The sequence below is a fragment of the Perca fluviatilis genome, chromosome 14 (genome assembly GCF_010015445.1).
Source record: "Perca fluviatilis chromosome 14, GENO_Pfluv_1.0, whole genome shotgun sequence".
NCBI lineage: Eukaryota > Metazoa > Chordata > Actinopteri > Perciformes > Percidae > Perca > Perca fluviatilis.
This window is the reverse complement of record NC_053125.1, coordinates 26474223-26489744: the sequence shown is the minus strand read 5'-3', so window position 1 is coordinate 26489744 and position 15522 is coordinate 26474223. Positions and strand designations below refer to the sequence as shown.

Sequence of the window (15522 nt, the reverse complement as noted above, 5' to 3'; positions counted from 1 at the left end):
TGAATGCAGCATCTGTGCTTCTGAGCGATACAGATCTGAGCCAATCGGGTGACTCGTTACAAAGCAGAGTAGCAAATCAGCACTCTCTTCTCTTCTCATCGGCTCTCTGCCGGATAACCGAGGGCTTTTCAAAGAGGTTCTCACCTGGAAGACGGCGGACGTCTTGTTGCTTTCACCGCAGTAAGCTACTGTTTTTAAAACATTGTTGTGCTGAAGTTAACGGTATTCTTCTGTCGGCGGACACAGTGACTGAAAAGATCCAGTGGTGAGTTAGAAAAACTATAAATAATCATTTGTTAAGCTTATACATAGAGGAAAACTCCACCAGGCAGTCGCTACTCTATTTCATGCCGGCCCGTAGGCTTATTATTATGCTAATGACGATCTGTAACATTGTTATAATGGAGCCTACTTCTGTACTTTTGTCAACTGATGTTGCTGTCAAGAAATGTTTAATATCCGATTTCGTCAAGAGTCATTTTTTACGCACCACACCACTTTTTTTTTGAAAACCTCGAGTTCTGGAACTTTCCACCACATGAACTACTCGTATTTGTTTTTAAGCCACTTGTATATAAAAGAACAATCTGCTTTCTTTACAAATGTCTCTACACCTAAATATTATTTAGTTAAATTTGGGACATAGCATGGCTGCATTGCAGCTGCACTGTATTTGTTTTCTACAGTTTAATCAATTTTAATCCATTTATTATTTAAATCTTCCATTTTACTTACAATTAAAAAAAAAAAAGGTTTTAAAACAATGTGTGTTTTATTAATCCATTATTACATTGTATTGTTTCTTTTATTTTTAAATATTATATGCTTTGATGTTCAAAAAATTCATATTATGTTTCTCATACTGTCCATTGCTGCCACTCCTCTGTTTGAGCATTTGGCGAGCATTCCTGAAAAGCACAGTGTGGCTCTGATTGGTCAGCTGGCCCACTGTTGTGATTGGTTGACCAAATTACAACAAGCAGCTGGGCGGGCTGTCCTTGCTTAGGGAGCAACTTTTACACAGTCTATGGGCTGAAAAACTAGGCTGGCTTTCAATCAGTGGCATCACTAATATTACATTTCAAATATGAATGTGGGCGAGGCGTTTACGTCTTGGTAATGTAAATTGGTTCAAAGATGTCACGTTAACACCAAATTACTTTATTTTTTGTCATTTTAGGAGTCATTTTGAAAATGCCTCTCGAAAAGAACAATCCTCCAAAAAAGCAAAAGATGCAGGACATTGCATCATTTTCCTGCACACCTGTAAGTTCAACAACCCTCTTTAATATTTGAAAAAAACGTATCTTTGACTGAATCTGTAACTTGTGTAGCCTCAATGTTTAGTAAACTAAAACCTCTAACATGGATATATTTACCATGCAGAATTGTCCAACTGATTTGATTGTTTGTGAATGCCATCATTATTTCATCAGGACAATCCTGGCAGCAGCCGTTTGACAGAGAGAACACAGCCAGGTGGAGCTACAGGCGGAGCTAAGAGCAGATCTGCAGGGTCTGATCCAGGTAGAGCTACAAGCTCTCAGGTGAGCTCTTATTGTGAAATGGCAGCCTGCAGGTTAAATTAAACTACCGATGGACAGGAAACAACTTAAAGGAATATTTCACCGCTGGAAAGCTGAATATATCTTTAAATTGGGTCACTTATGTAGTAGAAATGTGAAAAAAAATTGAAATTGGTGCCTTCTAGGCCGAGAAAAACCAGAAAATGTGTTTTGGTCTTATATGGATGAAAAACACCAAATCCCAGAATGCACCTGCTTCGTTGCTTTGAGTCCACTCCCAAGCCACGCCTACCGCTTGACAGACCGACAGAGGCATTCAACTCAACTCAAGCGTGTTTTATTGTCATTTCAACCATATACACGAAACAACGTTTCATCGTGACTCAAGTGGTGTTACACATTTAACATATATAAAAACGACATTATATAAAAATGACATACGGAACAGGCTACATTTAGTACACACACTTTATAGGCTCCGTAAAGTTCAGCTAACGCATACTAGCATTAGCGCTTGGTGGGCTGTAAACACCGAGCATAAACACAGCCGTGAATTAGTGTGTAATGTAGAATGGTCGGCATTTAACAGTCAAACTCCACCAGCAGTTAGCAGTTAAATGGATACAAATCACCACATTTCTGCGCCACTCGGTGTTAACACAGCCCACCTCTTTTACCTGGCGACAGAGCATCTCTAGCTCGGAGGGCTAGCAGGCCTGGTAGCTGGACAGTCCGGTACACTATTCAGGCATGTTTCCACAACAACAAAAACACGGCAGTCTCTGAACTCACGTTTGGGTGTCGTTGAAGTTGGATGTAGTCCAGTTTGTGGTCTAAATGGCCGGACACTTGCAAGCAGGATCCGTAAAGTTCAGCTAACGCATACTAGCATTGGTGTAGCTAAACACAGAGTATAAACACAGCCGTGAATTAGCGTGGAATGTCAAATGGTCGGCATTTAACAGTCACAAGCTCCACCAGCAGTTAGCAGTAGCTAGTTGGATTTTATTTCTACACCAGTCCGTTTAACACAGCCCACCTCCACGGGCCGGCGAGCAGCCTGGTAGCTGGATAGTCCCGTTCCGGTACACTGTTGTTCAGGCATGTTTCCACAACAACAAAAACACAGCAGAGAAATCCGGGGAGTTTCGTTGAAGGAGGATGTAGTCCAGCTTGTTGTTTAATGAGCAGACACTTGCAAGCAGGATGGCTGGGACAGGTGGACAGCTAGCGTTAGCTTTCCACCTAGCCGATGAGGATGTCCCCTAGCCGGCTAGCGGCATTGAGCGACACCGCTGGTCTCCGTGCGAAGCGGCTCACGTAGTGTGCCGAGTATTGCGTCTGTAATAACGTTTCCTCCATATTCTCCGATCTGTACCGATGTATCCCGGTGGTACACACGTCCGGTAGTTTGAATGCAGATAATTGTTGTAAATGTTTTCTGCTGAAAACCGGAAAGCCTGTTTAGCGAAGATTCAAGATGGCTGACAGTCGTTTTCATTCGGAATACCTCGGCCAGACTTCGGCAGTTCAACCCCTGTGGGCGTGTTGAAAACATACGGAAGTAGATCCTACTACTGGCTGTAGTCCTTTGCCTCTGGCCCAAAATCTTCCAATGACGCAAAAATCGTCATTTTACGTCATCGGAAGATTTTTTCCAGGCCCCAAATGCAGAAATCTCTCGTCTCAGGGGGACATGAGGGAGGGAGGCACGTTCATTCAGAAATACTATCGGGTTTCTACTGATACAAAGCTGAATGCTATATCGGTGAAGTATCCCTTTAATGACTGTCAATGAGCATATTGGAAGTTTGTTTCCCTCCCCTGCGTTCTCTGATGACAGCTGACAGTAGATTGACGTTTTCACAGCGCTGTGCCGGCTCCAGAAACTGAAGAAATACCAACAATCCCAAAGCAAAAGCTCTCAGTCTCATCTGTGACTCACACAATCCTACGCTGAGTGTGTGTGCAGATGGTGTAGCCAGTTAAAAGTAGGGATGCACCGAATCCAGGATTTGGCTTTGGATTCGGCTGAATATTGGGCTTTTTGACGGGAAGGTGTTTACGTAGGTGGAGCGTTCAATGCAGTAGGCTGGGAGAAAGTGAAAATGGAACTCGTGAGCAGAAAAAGTGTTGTTTGGCAATACTTTCAGTCAAAAGAAGGCCATTCAAGTCCAGCTACATGTTCAATTTGCAATGCTGATTTGTCTCGTGGTGGCGAGGACCCTAAACAATACACAACATGGCCGCTGTTCAAACATTTGCGTATGAAACATCCGAAAGAATACGAGTTGTGCATGAAGGAATCTTCAGACAGCAGCCTAAATGCAGAAACTTCAGGTACAGCAAAGGAAGGACAGTCACAGCTAAAAACTGGTGTTAACCAGACAGTGGCTCTCCCGGTCTCCCTACAGTGGGAGCGGAGCGACAAAACGGCCGGCTGCTGCTCGCTAGCTAACATTAGCTTTCTAATTTCACCCACCCAACATGCCTTCATCATACACTGGTTAGCGAAAATTTGCCAAACAAAATTGTCACTCATCTGGCGATAGCGATGTGCTACGATGTGAAAAGAGCGTGAGAATTCAAAATGAAGTTGTTATATTTAACTATTTTAGAGGCTGTGGGCGTTGTTTGCTTAATGGTGCAATGAATGTGTTTACTGTTTTAATGGACTGAGGATGGGAGTAGGATTCGGTATTTCGAGAGAAAAAAGAAAAGAAAATGTATATATATTTCTTGAAGCTGCCCTTTCATATGGCTCTTTGTAGTTTTGCTTATTTAAAGCTAATGTACTTGCACTTACTACTTGTTGTCTGGAGTTTGCACCTTCAGGGTTGAAAGCGCTTAATTGGAAGTCGCTTTGGATAAAAGCATCTGCTAAATGACATGTAATGTAATGTAATTTATTCCGTTTCAGATTCGGTAGAATCTTAACCAGTGGATTGGGTATTGGGCTGAACCTCAAAAATCTGGATTCGGTGCATCCCTAGTTAAAAGATACATTCAGCGGCACATACGCTCCACGAACCGTCCGCCCATGTTACGCGTTCAATGGACCCCCCAACATGGATATATTTACCATACAGAATTAGCTGCAGATTGTCCAACTGATTTGATTGTTTGTGAATGCCATCATTATTTCATCAGGACAATCCTGGCAGCAGCCGTTTGACAGAGAGAACACAGCCAGGTGGAGCTCCAGGCGGAGCTAAGAGCGGAGCTGCAGGGTCTGATCCAGGTGACGGAGGCAAATTCTCTCAGCCAAGCAAAGATGCAGGGTCCAATCTAGGTGGAGCTACAGGTTCTCAGGTGACTTGATTGGAATACAATTAGTTTTTGATATGGTTTAAAGAGAAAATAATGATTAGGCTCTTATTATTTGATGCATTTGATATTCTAGCAGCTTATCAATTTCTTACAGCTGTGTCATGAAGAGATATTTCTATTATTGTAGACATGATTATAGAATATTAGCAGTTAAGGTTATATTTGTCCACGTTGCTAAAGAAGCTGGGTGCAGTCAATTGAGGAAGTGGTTCGATGGAATGGGCTTGTCTGCATGCCTGCAGTTCAATGTGACTGCCGGAAAATCCATATGCAAATCTCTTTTTATTTTTTTTCTGGTTTTTTTTTGTTTTGTTTTTTAAATGAGACAGCAAAGCCTAACTTTTCTTTTACTGATATTAAACAGAGATATTTTCTCCCCTCATCTTAAAATTGTCAAAAATCGAAACTACAGCAGCCTACTTCCTTGCTAAAATTAATGAAATGGAGGAGAAAAGTGCACAATTTCTCCACAAAGTTTGAATGTTTGACGGTTATTTTTTTTTTTGCTTCAACAATACCATTTTGTGTTTCTTTAAATTTGCCCCGCACTCCATAAGCAACTGTTAAAATAAATCAATGAGGATACTGGTACTCTCCTTCTTTTAAGATGAAATCTGTGTGCACAGACTTATCATAAATGAGGCCTAATGTTTTTACAACAGTAAATCTAAATTCTTTTCTCATTTTGCAGACACGCAGCCAAGTGAAGAAGGAGAACGGCGATGGTTCCACGGTGAGTAGACACAATGCATGCACAAACAGTCTGTATATTTATTTCATCAACAAGGATGTGCAACTTTTTTTCTCACTCTTATTTCCTACAGGATAAACATTTACATCGTGTCACAGTGAAATTCAATCCTACTGAAAGTAAGAAATTCCCTATTCACTGTGATCATCGTCGTACAGTGCTGGAGGTGATAAAATCAACTGAAAACTATAAGAAGAAGATGAAGAACTGTTCAGATGAAAACATTGTGATAGCGCTGGGTGAAGCAAGGGAATTAATTGTTGCAACACATTTCCCTTGTACTTGTATCGGGGAAGATGAGTCACTGCTCATATCAAGTAAATCACAAAAGGTTGAAGTGACCCAAGACCAAACTCAAACACCAATACAGTCAAGGGACGAGTATTCAGTATTCTACATCGATACAGTGGGAGGGCCAAACTCCACATCAAAGAAGCTTTTTAGAAACATTCCTGTTAAAAAGTTTAAGTATCTGTGTGTCTATGGGGAGAAGGGGATGACTGTCGAAGAGGCTCTGAAAAGAGACGGTCGCTTCATTGATGACCTCGGCGACTTCACTCTGACTGACTATGCAGATCCAGATTCCATCACTGAATGCACACAAAAAGTTGACCACCTAGATCAAAAAAAATTAAAGATATGTCTTGCACCGAAGAAGGGAGCAAATTATAGCTTGCGTTCATCAAATAATTCCCCACAGATGTGTGACACAACGCCAGCTGTAGATGAAACGCAGCAGAGAAAAATCAGAGCCGTGGTGGAAAAGAGAGGACTCAGTGTCAGAGCAGCGATGGAGAAGAGTGGCAACAGTGTCGACATTGAGGAGAATTATGAAATACTGCGCCGCCAGTTTACACATCTCAAAAAACGTATGGAGAGTAGATTCCCTGGTGATTCTTTTCAGAAAGCACTGAACCTGAGGAAGGAAAACTTTGGGAAGATCCAACAGTCATTCAGTGAAGTTCACAGAGTCAGGAAGCTGCTGAAACTGGGCAAGTCAGTTTGCAAAGTGGTTGTTGGGGATGTTTGTCAGGGAACAGGCTTTGTTCTGTTTGACAACTTCATCTTGACCAACGCACACCTATTCAGAGATTGTGTCGAAGGACAAAAGTTGAAGGAGGGTATAGAAGTGTACTTTCTCTTTAACTATGAAGATCCTGAGCCGCACACAAATTACTACTACTTCGAGCTGGCTCACCATGACATCTGCTACACTCAGGGTGATCTTGATTATGCCGTACTTGAGCTCAACCCTGAGAGCCAGAAATCAAACCACTCAACACAAACAAAGAAAATGAAGGTGCCACCAGGACTCCTGAAGATTTTTGGTCCAATGCCTGAGAATGGTGAAGCCTGTTTAATTGGTCACCCAGCAGGAGGACTGAAAAAAATGGATCCTACATTTATCATTGAGAAAGAGAGGAGGGTTCAGGCTGTCTGTGATCATTTACATCCATACACAGACAGTCATTTCATTGTCTACTTAAGGGATCACCTTATTAAAGTGCAAGGCATTGAAAACATAATGATCGGTGGAAACAAAGCAGACAAAGTAGTGACCTACAACACTTTCATGTATCACGGCTCTTCTGGCTCCCCAGTGTTTGATGCTCGTGGTCGAGTCTTTGGTTTGCACACCGATGGATATCCTTATGAGTTCCAAAACCACAAAAAGAGTGTGATAGAGTTTGCCCAATCTCTGCTTACTATATTTGAACACTTTGTGAGGTTGCTGAAGGAAAGAGGACTGGAGAAGCTGTTGGAGAGAGTTAAGAAAGAAGTGAAGGGAAACTCAGACCTAGAAAAGGTCTTCCAGTCTGTAGATGAGCTGCAGGAAGTGCAGGTCAAGGCTGAGCCAGCGGAACATGAGGATAGCTCTGACTCATGTCAGTCAATGTATACTGATTAAGTATTCAGAGTCTCAAAACACAACTGGCTGAATAGGTGTTTTGTAGTTCATAAAATCTTTAATCTTAAATGATCAACTGGCTTACCAAATCTAGCTCTGTAATTTTTTTTAGTTGATTCTTAGCAAAGAACCCTTTTTGTTCTTTCACAAATATGTGCTCGTTCATGTGTAATTACTTCCACCAACTAATCAAAGTATCCTCGTAAGCGTAGAATCTGCCATTCAGAATCATTCAGAATACATACGAGCAAGTCGCCTGAATGACGGCCGCCATCTTGCGCCTCCATCTTTAAAATACATTAGCCAAAGAGGGACATACCTCCCCCTGTCGCCCTCTTACACTCAGTGGCACCGTGACAAATGCCAGCCGGTAGAATACTCTACTAAATGTTTTTTTAAGTGTTAGCTTGGGTTAGGGAGTTATAATTATAGCAACCGTTTTAAATTTTTGTTTTTAAACTGTTTCTTTTATATCATCATGACTGTACTCTAGCCTTCGTGTGTTGCTGTTTATTGTACTGTAATTAGAACCATCTACTGTTGATTTGCCACAATCTTATAATCATAGTTAACTATTGTAACTTTTTTAGGCCAATTTTTTGCATTTTGTTGTGTACAGGTTAGAATAAAAACATTTTTTATTGATCTTTTAAAGTTAATTACATGTATAACATTTATCCTTCTGATGTGTTCTGTTTGTATTATATTAAAAATAATGTGTTTGGTTTTTCTAAAATCTGTTTCCTGTCAATTATTTTATTATTGTTGTAAAGCTTTAAAGGTACGCTCCCATTACGTTTCCAAAATGTCCCTGCACTTGCGATCCAGACTATGAACAGGCTTAGAGTACAATACCACAATTTGTAGTCTGTACCAAATATGGTGATGAAACATGCTAGAATAATGACACAATAATACAGTGAAGCAGTGTTTCCATTGGCCGAACGAGCACATCCGCTCAGACAAAGTCGAACAAATGTGACCTTTGACCTGGAAATCTGATGGAGCAGTGTGGAGATTACACCGAAATATGAAACCCATGCTTTAATTTGTCCGTCATAGAGACTTCAGTCAAACACATGAATGATGACTAAAGGTAATAACAAGTCTCACATAGCCAGACCTATCTCCACAGTGATCACAACTACCTTAATCCACAGCTAGTACAAAATAACAACAGTGACATCGATTGGTGAAAACCGTAAACTACAACATGAGGCACCCTATTATTATTGGATGGAATTGTAAAGTTATAATACAACCTTTGAATTGAAGCATAGCTGGTGCAGTCCAGTACAGGAGAGTAAACTGTTGAGCCACGCTTCACCTTCCTCTGTCAACTGTCTTCTCAGGTCTGTTTTTAGGTTAGTTTTGTTGTGCGTTAGAAATGTTGAGCACAATGTAAGTCATTTACTATATGATGTGTGAATCTTAAAGGTGCTCTAAGTGATGTTGGGTGACATTACTTCTTGTCGACGTTCGAAGTATTTTCCAACAAAACGGAGGCTAGCTCACCCCTCCCTCCTCCTCATCCTGTCCCCCAACCCAACTGGATTGAATGTGAAACTATTTGTCGTCTTGCACGCCTACGCTTTTCTTGGCCAGGTCGCCGTTGCAAATGAGAACCTGCTCTCAACGGCCTACATGGTTAAATAAAGGTCAAATTAAAAAATAAAAATAAACCCCCATCTCCAAATCCTACGCTTACAACCTAATTACATGTGGACAAAAATATGTAATATGTAAACTAATTAATAACAGGTTAGTTACCATCAACCCAACATTTACATTATGTTTGTCATGTTTCTGCTTAATATGACGTATACTCGGCAACTCGTGTAGGCCTACGTCATATTTTCGCAGACGTTCTGAGTCGTTTCGAATTTTTCCAGTGGGGGATCACATTTCTTCCGATTATTCCGACACTACATGAATGCAGCATCTGTGCTTCTGAGCGATACAGATCTGAGCCAATCGGGTGACTCGTTACAAAGCAGAGTAGCAAATCAGCACTCTCTTCTCTTCTCATCGGCTCTCTGCCGGATAACCGAGGGCTTTTCAAAGACGTTCTCACCTGGAAGACGGCGGACGTCTTGTTGCTTTCACCGCAGTAAGCTACTGTTTTTAAAACATTGTTAGGCTGAAAGTTAACGGCATTCTTCTGTCGGGAGACACAGTGACTGAAAAGATCCAGTGGTGAGTTAGAAAAAGTATAAATAATCATTTGTTAGTAGAGGAAAACTCCACCAGTCGCTACTCTATTTCATGCCGGCCCATAGGCTTATTATTATGCTAAAGACGGTCTGTAACATTGTTATAATGGAGCCTACTTCTGTACTTTTGTCAACTGATGTTGCTGTCAAGCCATGTTTAATGTGTGTTAGCTCATAGGCGTCGATTTCGGTGGTCATTTTGTACGCACCACTTTTTTTTTGAAAACCTCGAGCTCTGGAACTTTCCACCCCATGAACTACTCTGAGCTCTGGAACTTTCCACCACATGAACTACTCGTATTTGTTTTTAAAAGCAGACTAAAACATTTTTTCACAAGTTTTTAGTTTTAAGTCAATCTTTAACGTATGTGGTTAACGGCTGAATTAGGCTATTTTATCTCAGAAGCAGTGTTTTTATCATTATTCTCTTTTAAAAAAAATAATACCTACTTATTCCATTTTTATTGTAATACTAGGTCTATTTTGTCTCGTTTTTATCTTATCTTATCTTACAGTATATGTTTCCATATACAATATATGTAATACCTCCTTATCTTATATGTTGTTAGTATGTTTTTCTTATTCAGGATTTTTTTTTGCAGCACATGAGTTTACCCTTGTTGTATGTAATGTGCTATATAAATAGACATGACTTGAGAACGTTATGTGAGTAAAAGTCATTCATATTTTTTATTAATTGATTATATTTTGTAGTGATGATCTGAGTCCAGGGTTTTGCTATATGCTGTACATGTAGCACCAGTGCACCGCTGTTACAGGCTGTATTATCAAGTGCTTCCGAAAAATAACCCTGGATACTGGCCTACTGACATTCCTTTTTTTATCAGGTATCTTGTGTTAACATGTCATGGTCTTTACAGGAGCAAGCTGTCGTCTCTAAATATCCCTCAAATAAATAAAATTGAGTTGAAAACATGGCCGAGAAACACCAGGTAAGTTCCAGTGTCGACCTGAAAGGATTCATGTGCATATTTTGTGTAGCTCTTATAGGGCCGGGCGATAAATCAATTTTATCGATTAACTTGAATGTGTAGTTAACGTCGACTTGATTAAATGACAATTGTTTTTTCTCTTTAACATCCGCCGATGCTCCCCTCTGGGCTCCCGTAGTTTTTTAGGCCATATCGCCCAGCCCTAGTAGCTCTATTTGTTATTTGAGATGAAGGTAGAAAGAGTTCATATATATACATAGGTGCATATGAAATTGTCTAGACCAAAATGACAATTTACTTTTAATCAGCATTTTATATTTATCTAATTTTCAGAATATGTTTAAAACAGCTGTGTCAGAAATGTATTGCAATCAAGTATTTTACCAAACCCTTTAAACCTAAAAAAGTAAATCTAAATCCTGTTCTGATTTTGCAGACTTCTAGCAGCCAAGCGAGAGTGAAGGAGGAAAGCCATTTTGATCGCACGGTGAGTTGACCAATACACTGCATGCACAAAAAATCTGCATGTTTATGACATTAACAAGACTGTGCAACTTTTTGTTTTCACTCTGGTTTCCTGCAGGTCGGACATTTGCATCATTTCACCGTGACGTTCAGTTCTTCTGACTCAAAGGAATACGCTATTGACTGTGATCAACCGCGCACCGTTCTGGAGGTGATAAAATCTACAGAGCAGTACGGGAAGAAGATGAAGTCGTGTCCAGATGAAAATGTTGTGATTCAGCTGGGTAAGAAGGATAAAAAATATACTGTTGCAACACATTTCCCTTGTTCTTGTATTGGGGAAGGTGAGTCTTTGTTCATATCATTCGAACAAGAAAAGGTTGAAGTAGCCCGAGACCAACTTTACAGACCAATACAGTCACAGGACAAGTATTCTGTCTTCTACATAGATACAATCGGAGGAAAATACACCAAACAAAAGAAGCGTTTTGTAAACAATGTTGTCAAAGAGTTCAAGTATCTGTGTGTCTATGGGGAGAAGGGGATGACTGTCAAAGAGGCTCTGAAAAGAGATGGTCGCTTCGTTGATGACCTCGGCAACTTCACTCTGACTGACAATAAAAATCCGAAATGCATCACCGAACAAATACAGAAGGTCGACAACCTGGATAATAAAAAATTCAAGATATGTCTTCCACGGAAGAGGGCAGCAAATGATAGCTCGCGTTCATCAAATAATTCACCACAGATGTGTGACCCAACGCCAGCTGTAGATGAAGCACAGCAGAGAAAAATCAGAGCAGCGATGCAAAAGAGAGGAATCAGTGTCAGAGCAGCGATCGAAAAGAGTGGCAACAGTGTCGACATTGAGGAGATTTATGAAATACTGCGCCGCCAGTCTCTAGATCTCAAAACATTGTTGGAGAGTAGATTCCCTGGTGATTCTTATCAGAAAGCAGTGAACCTGAGGAAGGAAAACTTTGGGAAGATCCAACAGTCATTCAGTGAAGTTCACAGAGTCAGGAAGCTGCTGAAACTGGGCCAGTCAGTTTGCAAAGTGGTTGTTGGGGATGTTCAGGGAACAGGCTTTGTGCTGTTTGACGACTTCATCTTGACCAACGCACACATATTCAAAGGTTTTGTCGAAGGACAAACGTTGAAGGAGGGTACAGATGTGTCTTTTTTCTTTGAAGATCCTGAGTCAAAACAGTACCACTTCAAGCTGGCTCACCCTGATATCTGCTACAGTGAGGGTGATCTTGATTATGCCATATTTAAGATAATGCCTGTGGGTGAAAACTACAACCATACAACAAGGAAAATCACACAAATGAAGGTGCCACCAGGACTCCTAAAGATTTTTGGTCCAATGCCTTGGAATGGTGAAGCCTGTATTATTGGTCACCCAGCAGGAGGAGTGAAAAAAATGGATCTTACATTTATCATTGAGAAAGAGAAGAGGGAGCATGCTGTCCTTGATCATTTACATCCATACAAAGAGAGTATTGTAACTATACACTCAATCTGTCACCTTCTCAAAGATCAAGGGATTGAAAACATAATGATGGGTGGAAGAATAGCAGACAAAGTAGTGACCTACCACACTTTCATGTATCACGGCTCTTCTGGCTCCCCAGTGTTTAATGCTCGTGGTCGAGTCTTTGGTTTGCACACCGCAGGATATGCTTATCAGTTCCAAAACTCTGACAACAGTGTGATAGAGTTTGCCCAACCTCTGCTTACTATATTTAAACACTTTGTGAGTACGCTAAAAGGAAGTGGAAAGGAGAAGCTGTTGGAGAGAGTTAAGAAGGTAGTGAAGGGAAACCCAGACCTAGAAAAGATCTTCAAGTCTGTGGTTGAGCCAGCAGACCCTGAGGAGCTTTTGGACATTGAGCCAATGGATTTTAATTAAGTATTCAGACCTTCAAAACGCATCTGGTTGCATACCTTATTTTAGAGTTTATAAAATCTTTATTTTGACCAAATGATTAACCGACCCGTTGTCATCCCAACAAATTGTACTGCTGCCCTGCTCTTTTTGTTTACAAAGTGTATTTTTGGGGCTGTGAACTGGATGCCAACAGGTTTTTTACTAAACTTATAACCCTCCTATAACCAACACTTATTTTAATACTGTATTCTAGATTTACCATTGTTGATGTTTGGTGTAATGTAATCAGAAACATTGACTCTTCTGTGAAAGCCTAAATGTCATAGTTAAGTAACTTTTCTTGGTGTTGTTTTAGTTTTTTGTGTTGATCTTGTAATTTTTTAATTGATACTTCAGACTGTATTACCCATATTACCTGTTTGTATGATATTAAAAGTCACCTGTAGAATTTCTGCATATATCTGCACAAGTCAATATGGTCATGTACTGTTTCTTATCCATGTTTACTGTCTGTTTTATACTGTATGTTTTAATGTTTTGTGTATTGCATGTTACGTGGTGGTCTACAAAGTTTTAAGGATGTCCTGCATGCCTCTTAGACTGTAAACCTAGTTTACCTACTAGTACCAATAAAGTAATCTGATCTGACCAGACCTGTTTGTTCTCTTCAAAATCTCTTTCCTGTCATTGATTTCTAATTATTGTTATGCAACACTGTCTATATTGGCCGATCGAGCACATCCTGCAAATGTTTCAGAGGAGAAGACACTAAATCTAAAGACACATTTTTTTATGATCCAACAAATTTCATTAAAACATACTGAAGCCTTAAAAGGGTTTAATGCCTCTTGCAGGTATTGCGGACAACGTGCATGGTCATTGCAAACCTTCTGGTTGTTCATACTGATTGCGGTCAAAGCGATCAAAGTAGCGGTCACAGCGGCTCCTAGAACGGACTTCTCCTCTTCTGTCGCCAGTCATTGCAATGCGTCGTTACAAAATATTGGAGGTGCACACGTCGGCAGACCCGCCGCACATAGTGGCCCAGGCCACGCTGACCGCAAGATGCATAAAACACCTTTTAAGACTTTGTGAGTTTCTTTTTTCAGCCCAATTTGTGAATGGGTATGTATACCAGGTATGCCCATATGCACAGTATATATAGATTAGAGCTTAGATCGGGCCCAAAAAATCAAGCCCGACCCGCCGAGCCACGTGCGTTTTGTCGAGCGCGGCCCGGCCCGACATTAACTGGAATTACGTCCTGAAAATTACTACCTTTCACACTCAAACAAAAATATAACTGAAAACAACAAAATACACAACGAATAAAAATTTAAATCAAACCTTTAAACAAATAAAACAAAATTGGGCAAAAATCACCCCTTAAGTTAAACTGGCTTTTCAACAGCTGTGGGTACTCTACATTTTGCACACGAACTGACTTACCTTCAAAACACTGCTCAGTGTTGATGGAGCTGAACAGCACAGTTCTCCACAATCGATTTCATCACTTTGACTGGCATTTAACACCTGATAGTTTGTAACCATTCCATTGTAATTTTGTTATTTTGGATCATTGTCTTGTTGGAAACAAATCCCATCAGTCAGTCTTTGCAACTCCACAGGTTTTCTTCCAGAATGGTCCTGTATTTGGCTCCATCCATCTTCCCATCAATTTTAACCATCTTCCCTGTCCTGCTGAAGAAAAGCAGGCCCAAACCATGATGCTGCACCACATGTTTGACTGATGTGTTCAGGGTGATGAGCTGTGTTGCTTTTACGCCAAACATAACGTTTTGCATTGTTGCCAAAAGTTGATTTTGGTTTCATCTGACCACAGCACCTTCTTCACATGTTTGGTGTGTCTCCCAGGTGGCTTTTGGCAAACTTTAAACAACACTTTTATGGATATCTTTAAGAAATGGCTTCTTCTTGCCACTCTTCCATAAAGGCCAGATTTGTGCAGTATACGACTGATTGTTGTCCTATGGACAGAGTCTCCCCACCTCAGCTGTAGATCTCTGCAGTTCATCCAGAGTGATCATGGGCCTCTTGGCTGCATCTCTGATCAGTCTTCTCATTGTATGAGCTGAAAGTTTAGAGGACGCCGGGTCCGTAGATTTGTAGTGGTCTGATACTCCTTCCACATATTATCGCTGACAGTGCTCCTTGGGAAAAGCTTGGAAATCTTTTGTCAAACGCTTTAAACTTCTCACAACAGTACCTGTCTGTCCATATCTCTCGCTTAACTCGCAACAACATGCATTAACTTGATTACACACACCTAACACATTATTAACATTGACACAGACCTCACTGACTTCTGGAAGTTTGCTGCACTAAAGTAGGGCTGAATAATTTTGCAACCATTTTATTTGTTAAAAAGTTTGAAATACAATATATTAAGACGTGGGCGAATACTTTCGGCACTGTATGAGCCCGCGGCCGATTTCAACCCGACACTTTTTTAATCCGTGG

The 15522-nt window shown here is 40.6% G+C and overlaps 2 protein-coding genes across 2 annotated transcripts; both read left to right on the top strand.

Annotated features, from left to right (window-relative positions):
* The first annotated feature begins 159 nt into the window (after positions 1 to 159).
* Positions 160 to 7561, top strand: LOC120573376 (serine protease FAM111A-like). The gene is made up of 6 exons (XM_039823084.1): positions 160 to 265; positions 1181 to 1266; positions 1437 to 1547; positions 4677 to 4838; positions 5548 to 5589; positions 5681 to 7561. Exons 2-6 carry the CDS (start codon positions 1195 to 1197, stop codon positions 7514 to 7516), a joined length of 2223 nt encoding a protein of 740 aa, XP_039679018.1. The 5' UTR covers positions 160 to 265; positions 1181 to 1194; the 3' UTR covers positions 7517 to 7561.
* A 2022-nt stretch (positions 7562 to 9583) lies between these two features.
* On the top strand, positions 9584 to 13689 carry LOC120573375 (serine protease FAM111B-like). The gene is made up of 4 exons (XM_039823083.1): positions 9584 to 9712; positions 10611 to 10682; positions 11119 to 11169; positions 11266 to 13689. Exons 2-4 carry the CDS (start codon positions 10665 to 10667, stop codon positions 13060 to 13062), a joined length of 1866 nt encoding a protein of 621 aa, XP_039679017.1. The 5' UTR covers positions 9584 to 9712; positions 10611 to 10664; the 3' UTR covers positions 13063 to 13689.
* Positions 13690 to 15522: the final 1833 nt, after the last annotated feature.

Excerpts from the sequence above, each read along its gene's own strand:
- LOC120573375 (XM_039823083.1), top strand. Across the intron at positions 11,170-11,265 it reads AAAGCCATTTTGATCGCACG|GTCGGACATTTGCATCATTT; the intron begins GTGAGTTGACCA and ends GGTTTCCTGCAG.
- LOC120573376 (XM_039823084.1), top strand. The coding sequence starts at position 1,195 with ATGCCTCTCGAAAAGAACAATCCTCCAAAAAAGCAAAAGATGCAGGAC. Across the intron at positions 4,839-5,547 it reads GTGGAGCTACAGGTTCTCAG|ACACGCAGCCAAGTGAAGAA; the intron begins GTGACTTGATTG and ends CTCATTTTGCAG. Across the intron at positions 5,590-5,680 it reads AGAACGGCGATGGTTCCACG|GATAAACATTTACATCGTGT; the intron begins GTGAGTAGACAC and ends TATTTCCTACAG.